This window comes from Lipophrys pholis (assembly GCF_963383615.2).
Source record: "Lipophrys pholis genome assembly, chromosome: 19".
Taxonomy (NCBI): Eukaryota; Metazoa; Chordata; class Actinopteri; order Blenniiformes; family Blenniidae; genus Lipophrys; species Lipophrys pholis.
Genome location: NC_137647.1, coordinates 3,072,400 through 3,093,401, shown reverse-complemented (window position 1 = coordinate 3,093,401; position 21,002 = coordinate 3,072,400). Strand labels below are relative to the sequence as shown.

Here is a 21,002-nt window from a genome sequence, read left to right as displayed (position 1 = left end):
CCTTTATTTATATCTCACTTGTGGAGAACTTTGCAGTGGTACAACAGGATAATAAAGAGAAAGAAGCACACATAGCGGAAACTAAAAAAGCAGATAAAAATACAATATGATAAAAAATATGCACACGGTGCCTATAAGTGTGGTTTGGCAACAATTTCATTTATTGGATTAACTCTGTAAAAATCACAATTTTAATTTTTCTTATAACATTGGGACAAGATTTCTCGCACTATTTCTGCACATCGATCAACGGTAGAGTTGAAACAAACAAACGAGACACACAGACGAGCGTTACAGACGTCCACTTTACAGATAAGAGAGGGTGCGAACAAAACAAACAACAGACAGGCGACACAACAGGACACAGTGGAAGGGGAAACACAGACGAAGCTCAGAGATCTCGTTACACCGAACACGTTATGGAAATGATCCACTTTGAAGGTCCAGGTCATTTGAATCAGCCTGGTTGAAGACGAAGACAAACAGGAAGCGGGGAAGAGACAGACACCGGTCAAAATAAAAGAAATCACACCACACACAAGCGTTTAACACACGAAAGACTTTCGCTCTCACCTTTGTATCCGTTCACGCCGCCATATTTCCCAGTCTGCTCTCCTGTGGAAGAGTTAAAACAATTACTGGAAATGAATGATCTCACAGGGAGGAAAAAAACAGCTTTGTTTTGTTAAAGGGGTTCCTCCACCTCACTGCACAGGCTCCACATGCTTAAGTGGTAAATAATCCATAATGCATGCGGTTGTACTTATACAGTGCGAGCAGTTTAAGTAGAAGTGCATGTTTTAAGAAAGAGAGAGTTCAAGCTTGAGCTCATTTGTTTTTGTTTGTAGGGAGAATATCTGGCTCCTGTTGAAGCCACACAGATGAAGACATTTTGTAACGCAGATAAATGTGACGCAGACTGTGCGGTGTTGCTTGTGACACTTCTGCACAAAGAGTTGAGAGGAATCGAGGCCACCGGAGCCGCGGCGGCGAGCGGAAGTCGATGGCGAATGAGGAAGCGTCTGGTTATTGTGACTTACCCAACGCCTCCTGAGCTGCTCCGAGCTGCGCGCCGTAACCTTACCAGACACAGAAATGACAATTTTACCAGCAGGGAATTGAGCAAAAGTGACAGTGACAAGCTGCTTGAGGGGCAACTGAAGAGGAAAATAATATATAAATAAATTAGTCATCAGTCACCAGTCATATATATACATTTGTATTTATTACAAGTCAATTATATGAAATGAAATTACTCCCTAAGCATTAAATTCAGCAAAATCACATTCCTTTATTCATTACAGTTCAAACAGTTTCGAAATTATTTAATCTTCAACATCCACAGCATCATTGTTGTCGTTGTATTATATGAAAAGTATGACTTACTTTTAGTAAATAAAAAAAAAGGCTTCTTTTTTTTTTTTTTTTTTTAACACATATTATTTATTTGTTGCCCTCACGAAAAAACACAGTTGCCCCGTCCTGGAGGACAGGGTGTCGTAGGATTTGCACGCTTGGAAGTGAAATGCACAAATAATCACCTGCTTGCTGAGCGCCGAGGCCGGTAGCAGCTTCTAAGAACAACACAAAACACGTGGACGTCGTCAGAGAGGCAACAGTAAGTCATAAACAGTCAGGAAAAGTAATGAGTTACTTGGAAAACTAGGTCTGGATATGACACGTTAGCACTGACGACTGATTCACTCAGTGAGTTCAGCTCAGGTTGTGGGAGGAAGATGCTCTGACATTAAACGATTTGCATTTGCAGGTGAGCTAACTTGGACGCTGATTCTTCGGACACGTTATTTTGTGGCGTTATTCCAGGATTACTGACGTTCTCCACCAGAAAAGAAGAGTTTAACGGAACAGCAACCATTAAGACAACAACTACGGTCTAAACCAAAGTGAACAAGGGGCTAAATGTAAAGTCGTGCATTAAACGAGCGCCGTTATTTGAAAGAGACGTTCTAAAGGTGCGAAGATATTAAGATCATGTACGCGAGTGTTCGTCTCTATGAATGTCGTAAGACCTTTCAGTGTCGTTTTCCCGTTTTCGTTTCAGAAAGGTTTCTCGTTTGCAACTTTTTGAAGACGACGTCTGTTGACGCGGCAACGGCAGAAACGCTGAAAACTATGTAGTTTTCATGTGGGACCACTAGTTGGTGCTGTTGGCTGTTTCATATAGAAAACTATAAACTCCCAGGGAGGGAAAAAACTGTTCTTATTGTCCATCTACTGAGCATGTGCAGTGAGATTATTTATTACGGGCCGTGGTGCGCAGCAGCAGCGTTTCCACGTGTTTCCAAAAAGTTGCGTTTTTGCCCGTTTTCGAAAACTTCCACCGTGGGAGCGGTTCTCCAAGAGTTGCGTTTCACTGACACCCAGAACGCAATGAAAGTTTTTTGCGTCTTCAGTTGGAAAAGGACCTAAATCTCACCGTTACTGATGCAACAATGTCTCCCAATGCTAATTACATGCGTGGTAATTTCAGCGACATAGCAACTGTTAAGACAACCGTTTTGGCTAATGCTAATGCTAGCATTCAACTGGTGATCACAGAGAGAGAGAGAGAGAGAGAGAGAGAGAGAGAGAGAGAGAGAGAGAGACAACGCTTCTTTTATTCTCCTCCGATTGTCACTATCGCCTTGTTGGGGGGGTTTAGCAGGTTAAACAATGGCGGGACGACGCCTCACAGCGGCGGTGTTTTTCCATCACCCAGTGTTTTTCCATCACCCAGTGTTTTTCCATCACCCAGTGTTTTTCCTCACACTTCTGCTCATTCTCACCATATTTGTTTGCAGCTTTGGCGCCTTCAGCCGCAGTCAGGCTGAGCGGCTGCGCGGCGTACGGGTAACCGCCGTCACCTGGGGGGGTGGGTGGGTGGGGGGGGGGGGGGGGGGGGGTGGGGGCGACAAACAAATGTGAGCGTTTGACTCCTCGGAGAGGAGAGGTGAGATGTCGTGGCGAACTCGCCGGAGGTGACAAAAGGACGGTGCTGAACGTCGGCATCTCAGAACTAAAACATATTTTTCTAACCCTCCGGAAAGAAAACTTATCTCTTTAATTGAGACAAGTTAAATATAGACACTTAACATGTGACCTGGACTCTTTACAGACACAGGCTCTCTAAATAAGACTTGGCTTCTTCAATCCCGGCCTGAACTCATTAAATAATGACCTTCTTCTGGACATTAACCGGGATTCCTTATAAAATGAACTCAGATATTTATCAACAAGATCCAGACTCTTAAAAACTCGACTTTGGACATTTTAAATCGTCTGAATTCATGAAACCGCACCGCCACCCTTTAAAACAGACCTGGACTACTTTTAATGTAAACTCTGTGCTGTTTGCTGTAGAATCCAGCGGAATTCTTTGAACCAAACCCTTCATGAAATCCTGAACCAATTCATCATGAATCCTGGTTAAGTTGCAAGTTAAAAAGGTTGAATCAGGTTGGGTTGTTACTGGCAGCTTCACTTTTTGTCCAAAAAATACCAAGAAATGTGAATAAAAAATGCTTCTTGTGACACAAATGAGCTGCTGGTTCCATGAATACTCATAAACTGACACACTTCTTGATCATGTCCCTCCAGTGGTTGACGATATCTGTGGGTTTGAGCTTAATAATGATTTTTTTAATTAAACTAGTTTGTTCATTACTTTCGGTTGCTTGTGTAAAACACACGCAGCTCTCCTACCTTCCAGTCCGGCAGGAATCACTGGAGCGTTGCCGAAGGGAACCTGAGCAGCTCCTGTCGCAGCGAGGGACAAATGATAAGATCAACCACGAGCTCAAACTGACTCATTTCTTCTGCCGCCTCCAGCCGGCGCAGGTTTTCATTCGTCTCCGAGAGGGAAGAGGTCGGCCATGCTCACCATATTTCCCGCCGGCGGCGTCCAGGCCCGTGCCAAGAGCTCCTGAAAGAAGACGAGGAAAAGCTTACGGTTTATTTTAAAAAAAACGGTCGAATGAGGAGTTTTTTATCCTCCGAAGCAGAGGCCAGAAGAATGAAATGATTAGCCTCTCAGTAAATGTCTCATTTCATTACCTTGTCGGTTGTTTTCAGGCCTCATTATAACGGTTTTCTCCTTTGTTTTCAGACAATTTGGACATTTTAACCTTTTAACCATTGCGGCTCTCCGTTGAGCAGGTTTTTCTTCATTTTAAAGTTTTTTTCTTCTGCTAATTCCAGTCATTTTTGTGTTTATAAAATCACCCATGTTTATTTGTCAACAAGAAATCTGAAAAACTAATGAGCAGATCTTCATTGGAGCATTTTGATCAAAGGAAGAACCCGTGAAATTTGAGTTGTGATCCAGATCAACAATAATTGTCACAATAAAACATTTTGATTTTGTAATATATTGTCTAATCTTGTGTTCTTTCAAATTACAAAATGAAATCATGGGGCCACCAACAGAAATAAAAGATCAGGATGTGGAATATGAGTCATTTCTATGTGACTGCTCTTGTTTTTAAGCTGTTTTAGCATTTTTCCCACCACTTATGCTGGTTTGAGCAATTTCTTTTTGTCCCATTTTTGTTATTTCTTAAGAGTCCTTTTGAAAATGACTGGTGTGTAAATAGGTGATTTAAAATGTGTATTTACGTATATTTGTCGGAGAGCTTCATGGAGTTTTAGATAGAGGATCTAAAAGAGTCCCATGTGACGCCACAGCGTTAAGTTGCGGACCCCTTTAAATAGAAACAGTCCAAAACAAATGAAAAACTCTAAAACTGCTAAACAAAATTGCACATAATGACAATAAATTTTTCGATTAATTTCTCTATTATTGGATTAGGAAGCAACCAGTTTTCCAAATGTGGTTACTTGCCCAGTAAAGAGTTGAAAAACGTTCTTGAATTCAACACAATGTGTACAACATATGAGTTTATAAAGAATGTTATCTTCACATTCTCCCTGTGGATGGATGAGAGAAAGACTCCTACATCCTCACACGTTTATTAAAATCTTGGTTTGGTTTGGCAGGGATTCGTTTGCAGTTTTTATCACGGCCACAGAGTGACGACGGAGCTGATTTGGTCTCGTTGATCTTTCCTGGGTTTATGGTTGTAATATTGTTTGGATTATTTGGACTTTTCGACAGCATATCAATCGTTTAGTCGTGCATCTCCTACCATATGCTCCCTGTCCAGCGTAGCCTCCCGTACTGAGGGCTGAAGAGAGAAAAAAAAAATATGAAATACAAGTATAAATGTAAGTCAGGTCAAACAGTCGCTTGTTGAAACGCAGTGAAAAGCTGCAAAAGCATCTACATGAGCAAGGAAGTGAGAAGCCACCAGATCCAACTGGTGCGCCTCCATGAAGAAGAGACAACAGCTACACCCAGTGGATTTAAACGCCACACAGGCTGCACGAGGAAGAGAAGGAAGGCGGTTCTTCTCTTCGTTTTGAGCGTGGGTCTAGTTTCTAGGCGTTAGTGCCGCCACCAGGCCGTTACCTTCAATCCTCCCTGCTTTGCTCTCAGCAACATCAGTTAACTCTGAGGGGTGACCAAGCCCTGAAACACACGTCTCATTAGCACTAATTAGAGACGTCAACTCATAAGGAGGCTGAATTGATCAGATTCATTCATTTTCCTCTGGGTGTCATCAGAAAGCACTCACCGGCTCCGTAACCGTCACCGTAACCATTTCCGTAACCTGCAGAGAGACCGGGGGCACTTTTACATGATGAGAAGTAAATAGCAGCACAGAGTCATTCATATAACCACAGAGTTCATTGAAAACAAATAGAAATGAAGCCATATATTGATTACATTCTTCCAGTTTGGCTCAATAAGCCTGAATTAGTTTTAAAACACATGAACATTGATTAAACTGATCAGATCCATATGCACTCAGACTATCAGTGGAATAATCTCGCCATTGCTAAGGATGGATTTTTTTTTGGGGGGGGGGGGGGGGTTATCTCATGAAGAACATAGTTTCTTCTGTGTTTTTATTTTGAAACTGTCAGTGCTGTTTGAGGTACATAAAGAACTTGAACACACTGGAAAACAGTCTGATAACTGATGGGCTCATAAATACGCTGATCAAGTAATATTTTCAATCAGATAGAATTTGCAATAAAAAACTCCTTATTCAAGCAGGAATACAGAAAAAAAAGGACAATAAATGACTAAAAATACATATTTAACTACATATTACAATTTACAATTAATAAATGACAGTTTCTCTGTGCAGGTGGTCAACTTAAGATTAGACGTAGTAAGTTGTTTCTTCTTTTTTTTATTTATTCATTTTTTTAAAGTAACTTGCAGTTTGTAATTGAAAAGGAAACAAAGAAATAGTTTGGTGGATGAGAAGCGACTCACCCAGACCATTTCCTGCCACAGCACCGAGGTATCCCGTTGCTCCGTCTCCATAACCTGCTGCAACACACATTTAACACACATGGTAGGAAACGGTACAAATAAATGTGTCATTTATCTTTCGGTGAATATGGAACTACACCACAAGGAGAGTTTGTTTTGGAATAGAAAGTGACAATGGAATACTGAGTGGTGGCGTCAGTGAATGACATGATATCATCTACGAAGTGAGAGAATTACTTTCTCAACAAGGGGAAAAAGGCAAAAATCTGGAAGAACTGGAAAAGGTACATTCTCCTAAAACGACCATCTTTTGTTTCATTTTCTTTTTCTTTTCTTTTGTTTTTGTTGTTGTTGTAATATTTCCCATTTTGATTTTTCATTTTTGGTAATTGCTAGATTTGTGAAGTATGCATTATGCAACCCCTATTTTCTTTTTCATATGAATGAATTAATGGTTTACTCTGGTTACAGTTACAGTGCAAAAATTTTACTTTGTAGATTCAGCTTATAGTGCTTAAAAGTTCACGCACACATTTTTTTTTCTTATGTACCATTTTTTTTTACATATAGTGCAAAACATCCCATGTTCTATTGTGCATGTTCTGCATTTGCTTAATTCATTTTATTTTAAAAGATTACTTACGTCGAATGATGATTTTTTTTTTCATGTATTACAAGACAACTACTATTTGTTTTACAATTTTTTTGTAGTCAAAAGTTTTCTGCAAATTTTTATAATTTTCCCTGATAATTAGTGCAATTACTTCATGATTATCAATAAAAAAAACTTTTAAAAAATTTTAAAAAAATTAAAAAAAATTCAAATTAAAATTAAAATAAAATAAAATAAAATAAAATAAAATAAAATAAAATAAAATAAAATAAAATAAAATAAAATAAACAATGAACATCGTCATAAAAGTCAAGTTACAACCGGAAACCGACAGGAGTTGAGAGAGAAAGCTCCTCCAGGAAAATCACCCAGAGACTTTTCCAGAACAGCGAAGAAGCAAATGAAGGGTTTACAAGGCAAAGTAGGAGGATCAGGGGATCAGAGTGGATTTTGTGCCGTCTGCCGTCACCAAGTCAGAAATTCAAGCTGGGAAAACAACGAGGGGATCATTGAGTGTTTACATTTGCTCCTGGGATTTTTAATAAATTCCTCAAGTCGGTGCTGCTTGTTGAGGATTTTTAGATTTAGTAAGAGAGAATGTGAGACTTGTGCTTTAAACCTTGTGATGATTGATGTAATTCACTGTTTCGCATTGGAAAAGCAGCTTTTACTCCCAGCTGGAGCTCAAGGTCACCTGACTGAAGCTTCCTCTTTTTTCTTTAAATCAGATGTTTTTTTTACTAAAGGTAACAGTTGTAATGAAATCACACATTGGGGGAATATTGAGCAGCCAAAAGAACACTTACAACACAGTACAACATGTGACTATAATACTGCATAAAGTGTGCTAAATCGCATTTTAATGAGACGAAGGAGAAGAGGTCAGGATGGAAAAGTAAATATGAACAAAACTTAACTTCAAAAATAAAAAATAAAAGTGGAACAAAAAGAAAATATTCACCTCCGAGCTTCCCTGCTGCTCCACCGAGGTATCCTCCTGCACCCAAGGCTGAGGAAACACATGGAAGCTTTAAGAACACCGCAGTCGCAATGAGGAGTGAAAATTCGTCAAACTTAACGAGACCGAATTTCAGTCGGCTTTAGTTTCATCTGGAGTTAAAAACTTCAGCTCGTTGTCGAATGATTTGATTTTGGACAAAAGAGAGGAAAGTATCACAGTAGTTTAGTCTCATGGTGTGAAACTCAAAGTGCAGATTGATTGTGACTATTTTATGTTAGCGGCACCCTCAAGACAAAATTCATCTTGTTCTGAAACATTTCAGTCAGAATAAACGGCAATATGAGACTTTCTCTTGTTTTAAAATGTAAAATTTGTCAAAAGACACAATTTACAGTTAAAAAAAAAAATTGTGGTTAAAACTTTTACCGGATGGGAAAAAAGCATAGTCATCGCCCCCCTCTGGATTGGAGGTGTAGTGCATTTACATTCGCCAGCCTGATTGGATGAATCCTCCCTGGTAGAAACGCCGGCCACGTTTGGCGACAGGAAGCTTTTTTAAATATCCCCTTTACTTTTGTTCAAAATCTCACTGTCTTGCCACTCCCACCACTCTATCCCTGAAGCGTTTATTACAATCGCGTGCTCGTGGACAATTAGGCCTATTAGATGAAGACGTGATTCAGCTTCTTGTATCGACTTTTAAAGCAGCTGAATTCGGGAGCACCGCTGCCGTTCACACATTACCTGCTCCGTAGCCTCCAGCACCCAGGCCGGCTCCCAGGCCGGTGCCCAGGCCAGCGCCCAGGTAGTTTCCCGCTCCTCCGATATAACCTGAGGAGGAGTTTGACACAGGCTCAGATATATCACCTCAAATTCAACTTTAAAAACCACACAACTGCAGCTTTTACAACAATCAATGATTGGATGAAGTCACATTTAAGGACTGAATCTTTAAAAAAATAAATCGACAACAGAAGAGAATAAACGTTCAAATTGCCAGAAAAGGACATTTTGCATGTGACTGAAACTCTATAAAAAGCTCGATGTGTCACAGACTGAACATTAATTGTAGTAACTACAAAGAAATAATCCAATGTGGTCATTAAAGAGATGAAGACCTGAATCAGTGATAGAAACACCATCAGCATAATCAGATTTGAGCCTTACAATGCACAGCTTAGTGTCTCTGACAATAAATTCCAGGCTGAATAACCTGGGTTTAGGGGTTTGAGCTCAAAAGCTGTATTAAAAAAAAAAAAGTCACTTTTGCGTTTCAGGTAGAGCACATGTGGAAAATAAATGTACAAACTCTTGTTGCTGAACATTTTTCATCCAATACTTGAAGCCACTTGCAAACAAGGAGGTGATAGACAAACACTTTGGTGTTTAATGTCGAGCGCTCTTAATTCCCCGGTAACAATAAATACCAAAGAAGAACACAATAAAGACACGAAGTATAATAAAAATCAAAGCCGTTCAAACCAAAGTCAGCTTGTTTTCTGACGGATCTCAGTAGAAACACACGACGTGACACTGCGATGTAATGAGACTGACCTTTACACCTCAGAACTCATCAGTGGTCCCATCAAAGAACAAGCTTCATCCTCACACTGAATACGACGCAGATTCCAATGAGAGCAGATGTGGACATTTACAAAAATCTTAATTCGTCATGCAGAACCGCACAGTTTTATCATTGTAGTGCGCCACGACCGGACACAGCAGCAGTGACACAGGCCGGAGGTAAATAGTTCACTGCAGGTGGTAAATGTGGATTTTCTGTAGATAAAATGGATAAAGCCAATTCATGGACCTTGTGGAGTTTAAAACTCTTCTAATACTGTTTAAAGCAAAGAACACTGAATGCCGGGTAACAATCTGAAAGTATTCTGTGATAGAGGAAAGTTAAAAACTCCTAAAGTCCACACCACTGTGGAGTAAAACTATGGAATAAAGTAAGTGTGGAGATTATACTATTATCAAACTTATTTCAGTTAAAACAATAGAAGGAAAGAGTTGATTCTGGTGATGACAGTGAGGGTTTGTGTGCTTATGGTGTTGCATGAATTAATGATGTGCTGTAACTGTTGTCCAAACTGTAAATAAATATGTGTGTGGATGTAATGATATTGGTGTTATAGTAAAGAAAAAAATACTGTTTGGCTTGAAATTGAAGAAATGACAAAGATGCGAAGGGGCATTTCGAACATGTGAAGCCAGATTAGCACCAATTGTGTGTCGTCTCTTCTGCATCTGGTTCATTCATTCAGATGGTTTTTTTTACATGTTCGGAAAGAAGATTTAAAAAAGACTTGTTTGTGTTTACAAGGGAACAGTGCAGGTAAACCTGGTGAAGGAGTCAAAATGACAACATGAAGCAGCTAAAACAGCTGAAACGGGTAAGAATGGTAAGACCACGTAAAATTCACTGAAAATGGTTAAAAAAGGTGAAGCTTCACAAAACACCTATAAGAGCTGAAATTACTAGGATTGGTTAAATTGATAAAAGTTGCTCAAACAAAGAACAAATGGCTCAAGTAACAAAAAAAAAAAAGGTTAAAATGGAAAAAATCTATTGAAAAAACAAAAAAATGGCTAAATATGTAAAATAATTAAAAATAGCTGAAATGGCCAAAATAGCTGAGACCACGAAAAAGACTTAAACTACTAAACAAGGCAAAGAAAGAAAGAAAGAAAGAAACGACTAAAACTGCTTAAAATGACTAAAAAAGTAAAACAGCTTGAAACAGCTAAAAGGTAAAATTGCTAAAAAAAATTATAAAACAGCAAGAATGACTTAAACGACTAAAAGTGGCTAAAAAGAAAAAATAGCGAAAACATCTAAACTATTGAGAATTACAAATTAAGTTAATTTAAATATGTTAATTTGGGAGCTCAACACAACTTGAACTTTGGATTAAAAAAGGAAAAAAAACAAACCTTCGGATCATAAAAGTTTCAGAATAATAGTAACAAATCCGTCTTTGCCCACGTAAAAAATTCCCCAGTTTTCAGAAACTCTTTTAAAAGCCTATGCAGCTCTTACAAGACTTTAATGTAACTGATCTTTCCTGCACTCACTGTCTTTAATGCATTAGAGACAGTGAAATGGATTTTAAGCTTTAAAACCATTCAGACACGGATCCAGAGGGCGGGTGCACCGGGGGAATGGGCAGTGAAACCACAAAAAAGGACAATGAGAGGATGAAGAAGAAAGACAAATCTTTGCTCTTACTTGTGCCCTGGGTATTCCTCCCAGCCACAGCTGCTTTAGACTTTTTGACCTCGTGCTCGGCGTGGGAAACTTGTTTCGCGTACTGAAAGTCTTGAGTTTCTCGCCCTTCGATGGCGGCGATGCCTAAGCTTTGGGGCGCGCTCCCCGCCGGGACCGAGACTCCGGGCCGCCGGCCGCCGTCCAGTTGGACGCCTGCGGATCCGCCGCGTTGGAGGTTTTCCAAAGGGACGGTTCTCGGCACATTTGCACCTTGAGCTACGAGTCCCTTGACCTTTGGCCTGTCGGACGCAGCGGAGAGGAAACCCGTGGATCCCGGACCCCGATGGGCGGGGTACACCACCCCGCTGACGTCCTGAGGAAGAGGCGGCTGGTAGTGGTTCTGTCCCTGTGCTTGGGGAGTCGCGAATCCCAGATGCCTCTGTTTGCCGACCGGAGCCTGAGGCACCAGGCCCTGAGTCCTGCGAGCGTCCGAGCCCAGAAGCTCGTAGCGGTCGATGTCGGACAGATCGACGGCGGAGTCACAGGGACGCTGCTGCCGGGGGAAAGTTAAATCTCGGACCGTTTGAGACGAAGCCGAACCCAGGTGACGCCTCAGGTGATCGACGGGCAGTCCTCCAGCCGGCAGCGCGACCTCGTGACCGACCGTCGGCTTTCTCTTCAAGACCACAGGCTCATTGCTTGGACCCAGACCGAGAGCGTTACCCGGTCTGTCCAGAGGGGCGGCGGCGGCGGCGGCTCCCAGGCTGGAAGCGTGAACTAAAGGATTGATTCCCTTCACCTCTACTCTCGTATGTATCTCGGGAACGGTGGGAGTCCTCCTGGCGCCCGCCGTTTCCGGCCCGAGCGTTCTGACTTGACCTAAAGCTCGGCTCTTTTCTCGCCTGAGATCCAGCAGGGGTTGGCCCAGACCGGCCAGCTCAGCCGCGCCCGAGTCCGCTGCAGAAACACCTGGTAGAGAAATATCGTCACACATCCACAACGTCTTCAGGAGACAACAGTGCTTCTTTGAGGTTCGCCGGCACAGTAACAGTGTTTTTGTTTTGGGTTTTTACTGTGCCCGATTCAAAGGCGACAAGGACGTGACCGATGTGTGTATCATTGCATCGACATGCAATATAACACATCCTTTGCTCTTCGGCTCGGGACGGGAGGTTCACAACAGAACAGAGACGAGACACAGAGTCCATTATGGCCGGGAGCGGGTCCAGTCGTCACCATAATTAGGCACCGAGGCAAAACAGAGACAACGATAACACAACCAAAGCGGCGCCACCTGGAGGAGTGCGAGTGCCGTGAAAAAACACACACCGGCGTTAAAGTACAAGACGAGGACACTGGAGCAGCGTCGAAGCAGAGCGAGTGTGGAACCTCTTCACACACAACGCATGTTTGAAGAGTGAAAAACAACCGAATCACTTTTTAATCTTACACTTCTATTGATATTCCCTCACGAGGTCTGATCTTCTGCAAATTTCCCCTTCTGATTGATCATTTTAAATTATTTTAAGCATTCTTCATTGCAATAAACTTGTTTTTGTTCTTTTTTATCTTTTCATTAACATTTTTTTTAATGAAGACGACATTTTTAATTAAAATCAGCTTAATAATTAGATTATATTTAAAAGAAACTAATAACAACAAAAAACATAAAACAGAAGATATTCACGCAATATTTGTTTTGTTTACATTCTCACTAGTTCTACATTTGTTGTACTAAAAAAAGTTGATGAAAGGTTGTCAAATCAAATTAAAAATGTCCACATTCTACCTTTAATATACTTCCTTTTGTTTCTAGTTGCAAGTGTCTCATGTTGGAGATGAGATAAGAGGCTGGCAGAACTCCGTGGAGACAGTTTGTGAAAATAGCCTGAGAACTACTTGTTTGACACACACACACACACACACACACACACACACACACACACACACACACACACACACACACACACACACACACACACACACACACACACACACACACACACACACACACACACACACACACACACACACACACACACACACACACACACTTAAAGAGACGCTACTAATATTACAGGAGACAAATGTGATTTCATGCAGATGAGAACCAAACGGTGAAACACGAGGCTGCAGACAAGAGCAACACACAAGACGCAGACGGACACACAGTGACGCCGCAGGCGAATCTTTCACCAGGTCTTCACCAGTCTATCACCAATCTTTTCACCTCCCTGGCCACCAGTCCAGTGGGACACCCGGGGGGGGGGGGGGGGGAACCCCAGACGGGAGCAGAGAGGAGGCCCGTCACTGACCTCCCTCGGCGTGTTAACCCACACGGAGGACTAAACACCTCAGGCTGCTTTGCACTGAGAACCAATGAGGGCAGCGATTTGGAAACGTCCCTAAATTCAGTGGAAAGAGGACAAAAGCGATTATAAGAATCTAATTTTTTTTTTTTTTTAAAAAGCCCGGGTTCTGTTTTGTAGCAAGCTATGTTTACGGTCACCCGTTGACTTTGTGCAGCTCAATAAACCCGCTGCTCTGCATGCCTCCGAGTCCAGTCTGTGTGTGTGTTTGTTAGAGACGACATGGACACAGGACAGGAAAGCGGTGGCTCCTGAGGTGAGACGGGATTCAGCACGTACCTGGTCGAGCTCCAGGGTAGCCGATCCCTGCAAGACCTCCATAGCCTGGGTAGGAGGCAAAGAGCCGAGCTCAGCTTCGCATCAGGGCAAACATGCGGATTATAAATCTGCCTTTTCTGGTTTTACAAAGGACTTGTTGCAGGAGTTTTAATTGCCGAGATGAAACCTGCTTCATGTATTATCTACGCAGACATGTTGACAGGATGTCAGTTTTACTCTTTTACATTAATAAAAAAAAAAAAGAAAACAACCATGAAGCAATTCAGACTCACCGGGCAGAGTTCCCAGGCCTGCACCATACACTGAAAACACACACAAACAAGTTAAATTATACGTGAAGATTTCCACAACTTCTTCCAGAAGTGTCAGGGGAGACACGTGCAGGTGAGTTTGACCTCATTAAGGCCAGAACGAGTTAAAAACAAACAAACAAACAACACAGAATAACCTGTAAATAAAGACAAATCTCATGTTTTCACTTAGTTTTAGTAGATCCTAAATATCACAAAATATTTTGGGCACAATATAAATTTTTTAAAAAGCATGTAAACACTCTTACTTACAGAATACGTCCATTTCCAAAAGTATATTTCATTAAGAATGTATGAATATTGTGTTTCATAAATAAACTTGAACTGCGCTGGAAGTGTAGATTCAACTGTGTGAAGTGATTCAAACTCACCAGGTTACATCAGATAAACTTTATTAGGTAGAAATATATCAAGCTGTCCATCATGTCTCCTGTTATAAATGAACTTTTGTCAAGTATTTACTAAATGAAGTTCTACTTCATTGTCTCCTTCACTTCTACTGAAGGACGGACCGAACCATTGTGAGGCCGAGGATGGGGGGGGGGGGGGGGGGGGGTGAATTCTTTGTGAAGCTACAGTAAAGGTATAATTGCATTCATTGCATCGTATGAATTAATTTAGTTTCCTCAAATGAATGTTGTATTTTATATTAACCAGTAAATAGATTTAAGCCAGCAAATAATACCAACGGCGACTGAGAGGAAACACTTGGTGAAAGCGGGGTCCATAAAATTGGTTTTTCCTTTCCACTATTTAGCATTAAAATGTCGAGATTCCATTGCAGTTCAAGCTTATTGATGAAGATCTCAGCGAGAACCTTTTGGTTTTACTCCGATCCTGAATCTACATGTAAAGTTTCGACACATATGATGGTGGCTCTTACTCCGCTTTGCTCCCTGGCCTAAACCCAGACCCAGTCCGTTTGTGAGCCCGGTCCCCAGACCCAGTCCTGTGCCCAGACCGGCGCCTGAAGTCACAATAGAAACAGATTAAAGCAACATATGAGGAAGTGCAACGCTGTAAACCGGCAACATGACGAAGCAGAGAGGACGTTTTGACGCACCGTAACCTCCCTGAGCGCCGTATGCGCCCTGCTTCAGTCCTCCTCGTCCTCCCAGTCCAAGAGCTCTGTAACCTCCTGACACAGCGATACGGAGACATTTACACTTCTGACTGATGAACACAGACAAAAATCTGTTTTGTTTTTTAAAATGCCACTGCCATGGAACAAATATATATATTATTTACAGTTAGAATGTCCTCCCCAGCAGACACAGAAGACCATTTTCAAAGCATATTAGAAAGATTCTACATGCACACAAACAAAAAGATCTGCTCACCGAGACCCAGTTGAGCTCCAGCGTAGCGGCCAACTGGAATTTAGGGAAGTAGAAAACATTAGAAGATGATTTATGTGAAAAGTGAAGAAGATGAGTTCCAGAGTTCCACCTACGTCCGGCCTTCATGGCGGCTTTGGTGCCGTATCGACTTCCCAGAGCTCCCAGAGCTCCGGCGACTGAGAGGAAGAGGAAAGAAAAGTTATTCTATCGCAGTTTGTATCGAAGAACGATGTTCTAATGCACGTTATCGCCTGGTCACACAGGTGGAACGTGCAAACTCCACACACAAGAGGCTCGAGCTCGTCATTTTCAATACACTGCCGTGGAAACGTGGAGCTTTTCTAAAGCAAAAACCCCAAAACGATACATACATGTTGTTGTTTTTTTTGTAAATATAAACACAAATAACCACTGGGGTATAAAATGATTAATTGTTGAGTAGGAGTAGGTAGGAGTAAACAAGGTTAAGCTTCATTCTACTCCTTTTCGGACATACTTGGGCATTGGTTTATTTCATTTACTTATTTTTGTCTTTGCTTTGTTATGTTTATTTTTTTGTGTTTTTATATAATTTTGTTGTTGTTTTGTTTGCCACATGTCAATCAAAAAGAAAAAACAATGTTTTCAGGTAGCGTATAGCTTTAATCTGTCATAAAATATGTTATCTGTCGTAAAATAATTTGCCTGTTAGATTTTATTTTATTTTTTTCAACAAAATAAAACTCCTCACCTCCAGGTTTTACTCCGATGCCCACACCTGAAGTGAAAAAGTCACAAAATGAAGAACAAAAAACCAACATGTCAAATGTTAAAATATTCAGAAAACATTAAATATACCGTGACTTAATGTGAAGAATAAAGATGAACAAGGTTCAGTTGAGAAATCAACTTAAAACAGTCAGAATAAAGACAGATGCAAAAAGAAAACCTATGTTGTGAAAAAAGTGAAGTCTAAATAAAAATGAGAGCAAATGTGAAAATATTAGTGAAATATGTAAAATAAAGTCAAAATAAGTTCATATTCAAGTGAACAGTTGAGCAGAAATAAGTGTGACATAAATGTAAAGTTATAACACAATGTTGAATATTCTGAAAATGATAAAGTCTTAATCTTAATCTAGAAGTACAATAATTTTGTGAAAAAAGGCATTTCTACATGATTTGATGTATTAAATAGGTTTAATAAAAGTAAATGACAGACCTCTGGCTGGCAGCACTCTCCCCCAGGACACAGGCTGAGGTCTCACTCCTGAAACATGTAAAAAAAAAAAATATATATATTTATACATACAGTATATCAATACTAATACATGAAAGATGGTTTTTACTGGCGCCTTTAACATATTTACCAAAAATTAAAGAAAATAAACAAAAGCTTCTGACACCACCAACAGAAATGTTCTTATTGTTAAAAAGGCAGAGATGTTTCACATTGATTTAAAATACTTTATTATAATCTATGTTTTGTAAAACTTTGTCTCAAAATTGATCTTTTCAAAAGTTTTTATTGTTTTCATGTGATGGAAATGACCTTTGTGCTAAATCTTGCATGTTTACAACAACCTGGTGAAAAATGGTGAAACAAGATCGCCTGATGTGCAATTTCCCATCCAAGAAAATAAATGAAAATGAAAATGAATAGAATTGTGATCAATTTTTCTATAAATACACGTCAACACTGACATGGACATGTTAACGTAAAATACATTGTGACTAGATTATGTGCAAGTTTGTTATATCAGCATGAAAGATAAATGCTAAATTATTAATATATTACCTCCAGTAAACATAAAACATGGCACAGGCACTGCATTTTTTTTATATATAGTGACATAAGGAGGCAAATATCCTGCACATTAATGTAAAATACAGTGTGAATGATGCATAAACATGTTTGTTGAAAAGATAATTACACAGCAGACTCAATAGTGAAACAGACCAATAACATGTTTATCTTTCATTCATTGCAATGAAATGATTTTTTAATGATTTCTATGTATAATTTATATTTTTCATTTTTATGCTTCAATAAGTTATGAATTATACATATCAAAAATAACTGTCAAACTCCTCATTCTCATCCTGTAAATTGCACGATTATTTCCCATACAGTGTGAAATATGGCGATCATTGTTACATAACGTAAAACACAGTGGAGTGAAAAATGTCTTCTCATATCAGAAATTAAAGAAAAATGTTTTAGTTGTTAAAGATACCGATTGAACAAAAGAAGTGTAATACAGCACAAAACCCTACAGGAAATGGAACTATTATGCAAATGAGGAGGCTGTAAAAACTAAAAAAATCTCTTAATACAATGAAGTAAATTGCATTTTAAACACCAATCAGTTGCAACTAAAATGTGACAATTAGACTTTAGAGAGATGAGCATGCAAAATGCAGTGTGCAGATAGAGCAAGATAGGGTAAATAAAATATTTCTTTACTGTAAAATAAAGTCGTATATTTCACACTGTAAGTGTAATACTTTGCAAACGGGTCCATTGCATGAAAATTTACATAAATGATCATATAAAGTGGCAAATATGCTGCACACTAACATCACATTAAATTGCATAAGTGCAAGTTTATCATATAAGCATGAGAAGAACACGTTTTTACTGTTTTAAAGAAAAGGAATAAATTACACACAGTGAGCATCGAATACGTCAAATTTAAGTCACTCCTGCATTTATTGCATCAAAATAAGCTTTAGGAGGCCAGCGTCTTTTGTAGTTTTCTCAAATTGACGCTCAAGCTCCCGTAAAATGCAGTGAGAACGTCATGCAGCATCTAAAGAAATACATTTTCATCATTAAAAATTAAACTACAGCAGACTAGGTCATGTTTAATACAGTGTATTACGCCTTATTTCTGCTTTTTCTGCAAACAAAGGCTCCTGGGGAGGAACGATTGCTGCACATTCATGTATAATTCAGTGTGGAGAGGCTGTGTGTCATGAAAAAAACATGTTTTCGCTGTTAAAAAAAAAGTAATAGATTACACACAGGAACCAAATACATGTTGACTGCATCATATCCACATGGGAATAAAATACGTTCCTAATAGCAGCGTGTAAAAAAATTTGACTTCAGTGTTAAAGACATAGGATACGCCCAGAAAGTCAAACCTGACTCAGTTGTAGAAGAATCATTTTTTTTTAAATAGTCCTCATAAGGAGGGTAGTACTAACTGCACCTGAAGTATGACCAGCAAAACATCGTCACATCAGAGTAAAGAAATGTGTTTTTACAGAGAAAAGCAATTAAATAAACACAATAAAGTACATTATTACAGTGTGTGTGTGTGTGTGTGTGTGTGAACGTGAAGCGACTGCATGTAAAATACAAATACAAGAATAAATGCAACACCTGTGCAAGTTTGTCCAATAAGAAACTAAAATATGAATTTATGTTAAAGAAAAGTTACACGGTTCTAACAGTTGGTGCAGATGCACGTTAACTGTGCATCAGTTGAATGGAAAAGAGAAATTCTGCCTCTATGGAGGAGGAATGTTTTGTAAATTTAGTTTAAGTTGGTCATATTTGTGAAACTCAGGAGTTTCTGCAGGAGCCGTTTGGAAATAAACTTTTATTAATGAAATGGATCTGTGCTGATACTGTAAGTGTAATATCTGCTTTAGATGACACACACACACACAGGAAGTGACGGCATGCGGCCAGCGGCGACTGAACGGAGCCTCCCGCTCCTTCCTCACAGCTGGTCGCCACATTTGACCGTATTCTGCCACCTCCTCACGGAGGCTTCTGATTGGATGAAATCAGATCATTCAAACCTCAGCGACTTGGCGGGAGTCGACGACGTCGCAGGCCAACACACACACACACACACACACACACACACACACACACACACACACACACACACACACACACACACACACACACACACACACACACACACACACACACACACACACACACACACACACACACACACACACACACACACACACACACACACACACGATATTTATCAGAGGAGTGAGACTGTGACGCATCAGAACTCATTGATCTTTTCATTCTACACCTGAAGCTCCTGAGCTCAACCCATCATCACCTGAGCAGACAAAGAAACCTTTAAGACTTTAACCAAGTAATGGATTCACCCAACAGGTTACATATATTCTTTTTTTTTTTTTTTAAATATATTAACTGATTTAATTCCATTCATTTTCCCACAATTTGACATATACAACAATAATTTAGATTTGCGCATGAATTTCACAAAATTCAGAATAAATGGACCCCAAACAAAGCTGGGAGCATCTTGTGCTGTACATTAACCAAGAATACTCCTTTTGTGAATATTTCAACTTAAATCGATTACATTTTGGTGGCATACAAATAGGAGTTTAGTTTAATAAATAAGAATAAATTTATAGGCGCCTTTCACAACAGTCAAGGTCACCTCTCAAAAGTTAAAAGTACACAAAAGCTTAATGGATTATATACACCTCAAAAAAGCTTATTTTTCAAACAGAAATGATTCAATGAAACTTCCATAACGGTTCAATATCTTCAATCTTTTCAGTTTGTGTGGATTTTTGTGACTATGAGAGAGAAAACGGAAACTCGCACAGGGAGAACATGCAAAGAAAATCCCTCAAACAAGTGATATTATCACAAAGGCAACGGTGCGAAACACCACAGAGCAGCTTATATATCCACACTGATATCGAAATAAATGTAATTACCTCAACTAATGGCTCAAATCTGAAGCAATTACATAGTTTTGGTAAAAACATTAACCACACTATATGAAGTACATTTTCATGCAAACATCATGCAAGGTACTAGGAGTTATTCTACAAAAAAATTATCATAAAACTCTAAGTGGGAGGAGATTATTTTTTAGCAACAAATGAGTGAAAAAATCTGCGAATAAAAAAAAAGAGCCTGAAAGGTGGTGATTGAAACCAGTCAGGTGTGACTCTGCAGGATTCTTACCGCCTTGCAGAGTCTGCTGAGTCAGCAGGAGGACCAGCCAGGTCTGGAGCAGAGCTGGAACCAGCATGACGGAGGGACGGTGCAGGAGACGAGACGAGACGAGACGAGACGAGATGAGACGAGACGAGACGAGGAAGCTGGACCAACGACGACAACAACCCAGACTTTGAGCTGTGAGCCCCGTCGGGGCTTTTATAGGCCCGATTCCCTCAGATACACTCCCACTGACCACACCTGCCCTCTGAACACACACACACACACACACACACACACACACACACACACACACACACACACACACACACACACACACACACACACACACACACACACACACACACACACACACACACACACACACACACACACACACACACACACACACACACACACACACACACACACACACACACACACACACACACACACACACCTACCTCCCGGTACGTTTCCATTCATTCATATTTCACACTTTCTCTTCTGGTTTTGGATCAGATTATTCCAGTTACACTGAGTGTCAAACATGAAGAACGTAGAGTAAAACCGGCCGCAAGACCAATCAATTCCACATTAAAAGTGTAAAAGTAACAAAGCAGACGTTGG

At 40.1% G+C, this 21,002-nt stretch overlaps 1 protein-coding gene across 1 annotated transcript; it reads right to left on the bottom strand.

Moving 5' to 3' along the window:
* Nucleotides 1-457: 457 nt before the first annotated feature.
* On the bottom strand, nt 458-20,466 carry LOC308124278 (uncharacterized protein; the record flags this gene model as incomplete). Its single annotated transcript, XM_080487201.1, has 20 exons — nt 458-462; nt 574-615; nt 1,041-1,079; nt 2,787-2,864; nt 3,703-3,756; nt 3,881-3,922; nt 5,145-5,183; nt 5,634-5,669; nt 6,344-6,400; nt 7,918-7,965; nt 8,662-8,748; nt 13,780-13,824; nt 14,052-14,081; nt 14,974-15,057; nt 15,154-15,228; nt 15,431-15,463; nt 15,544-15,606; nt 16,161-16,187; nt 16,632-16,679; nt 20,400-20,466. 20 exons carry the CDS (start codon nt 20,464-20,466, stop codon nt 458-460), a joined length of 999 nt encoding a protein of 332 aa, XP_080343327.1.
* Nucleotides 20,467-21,002: the final 536 nt, after the last annotated feature.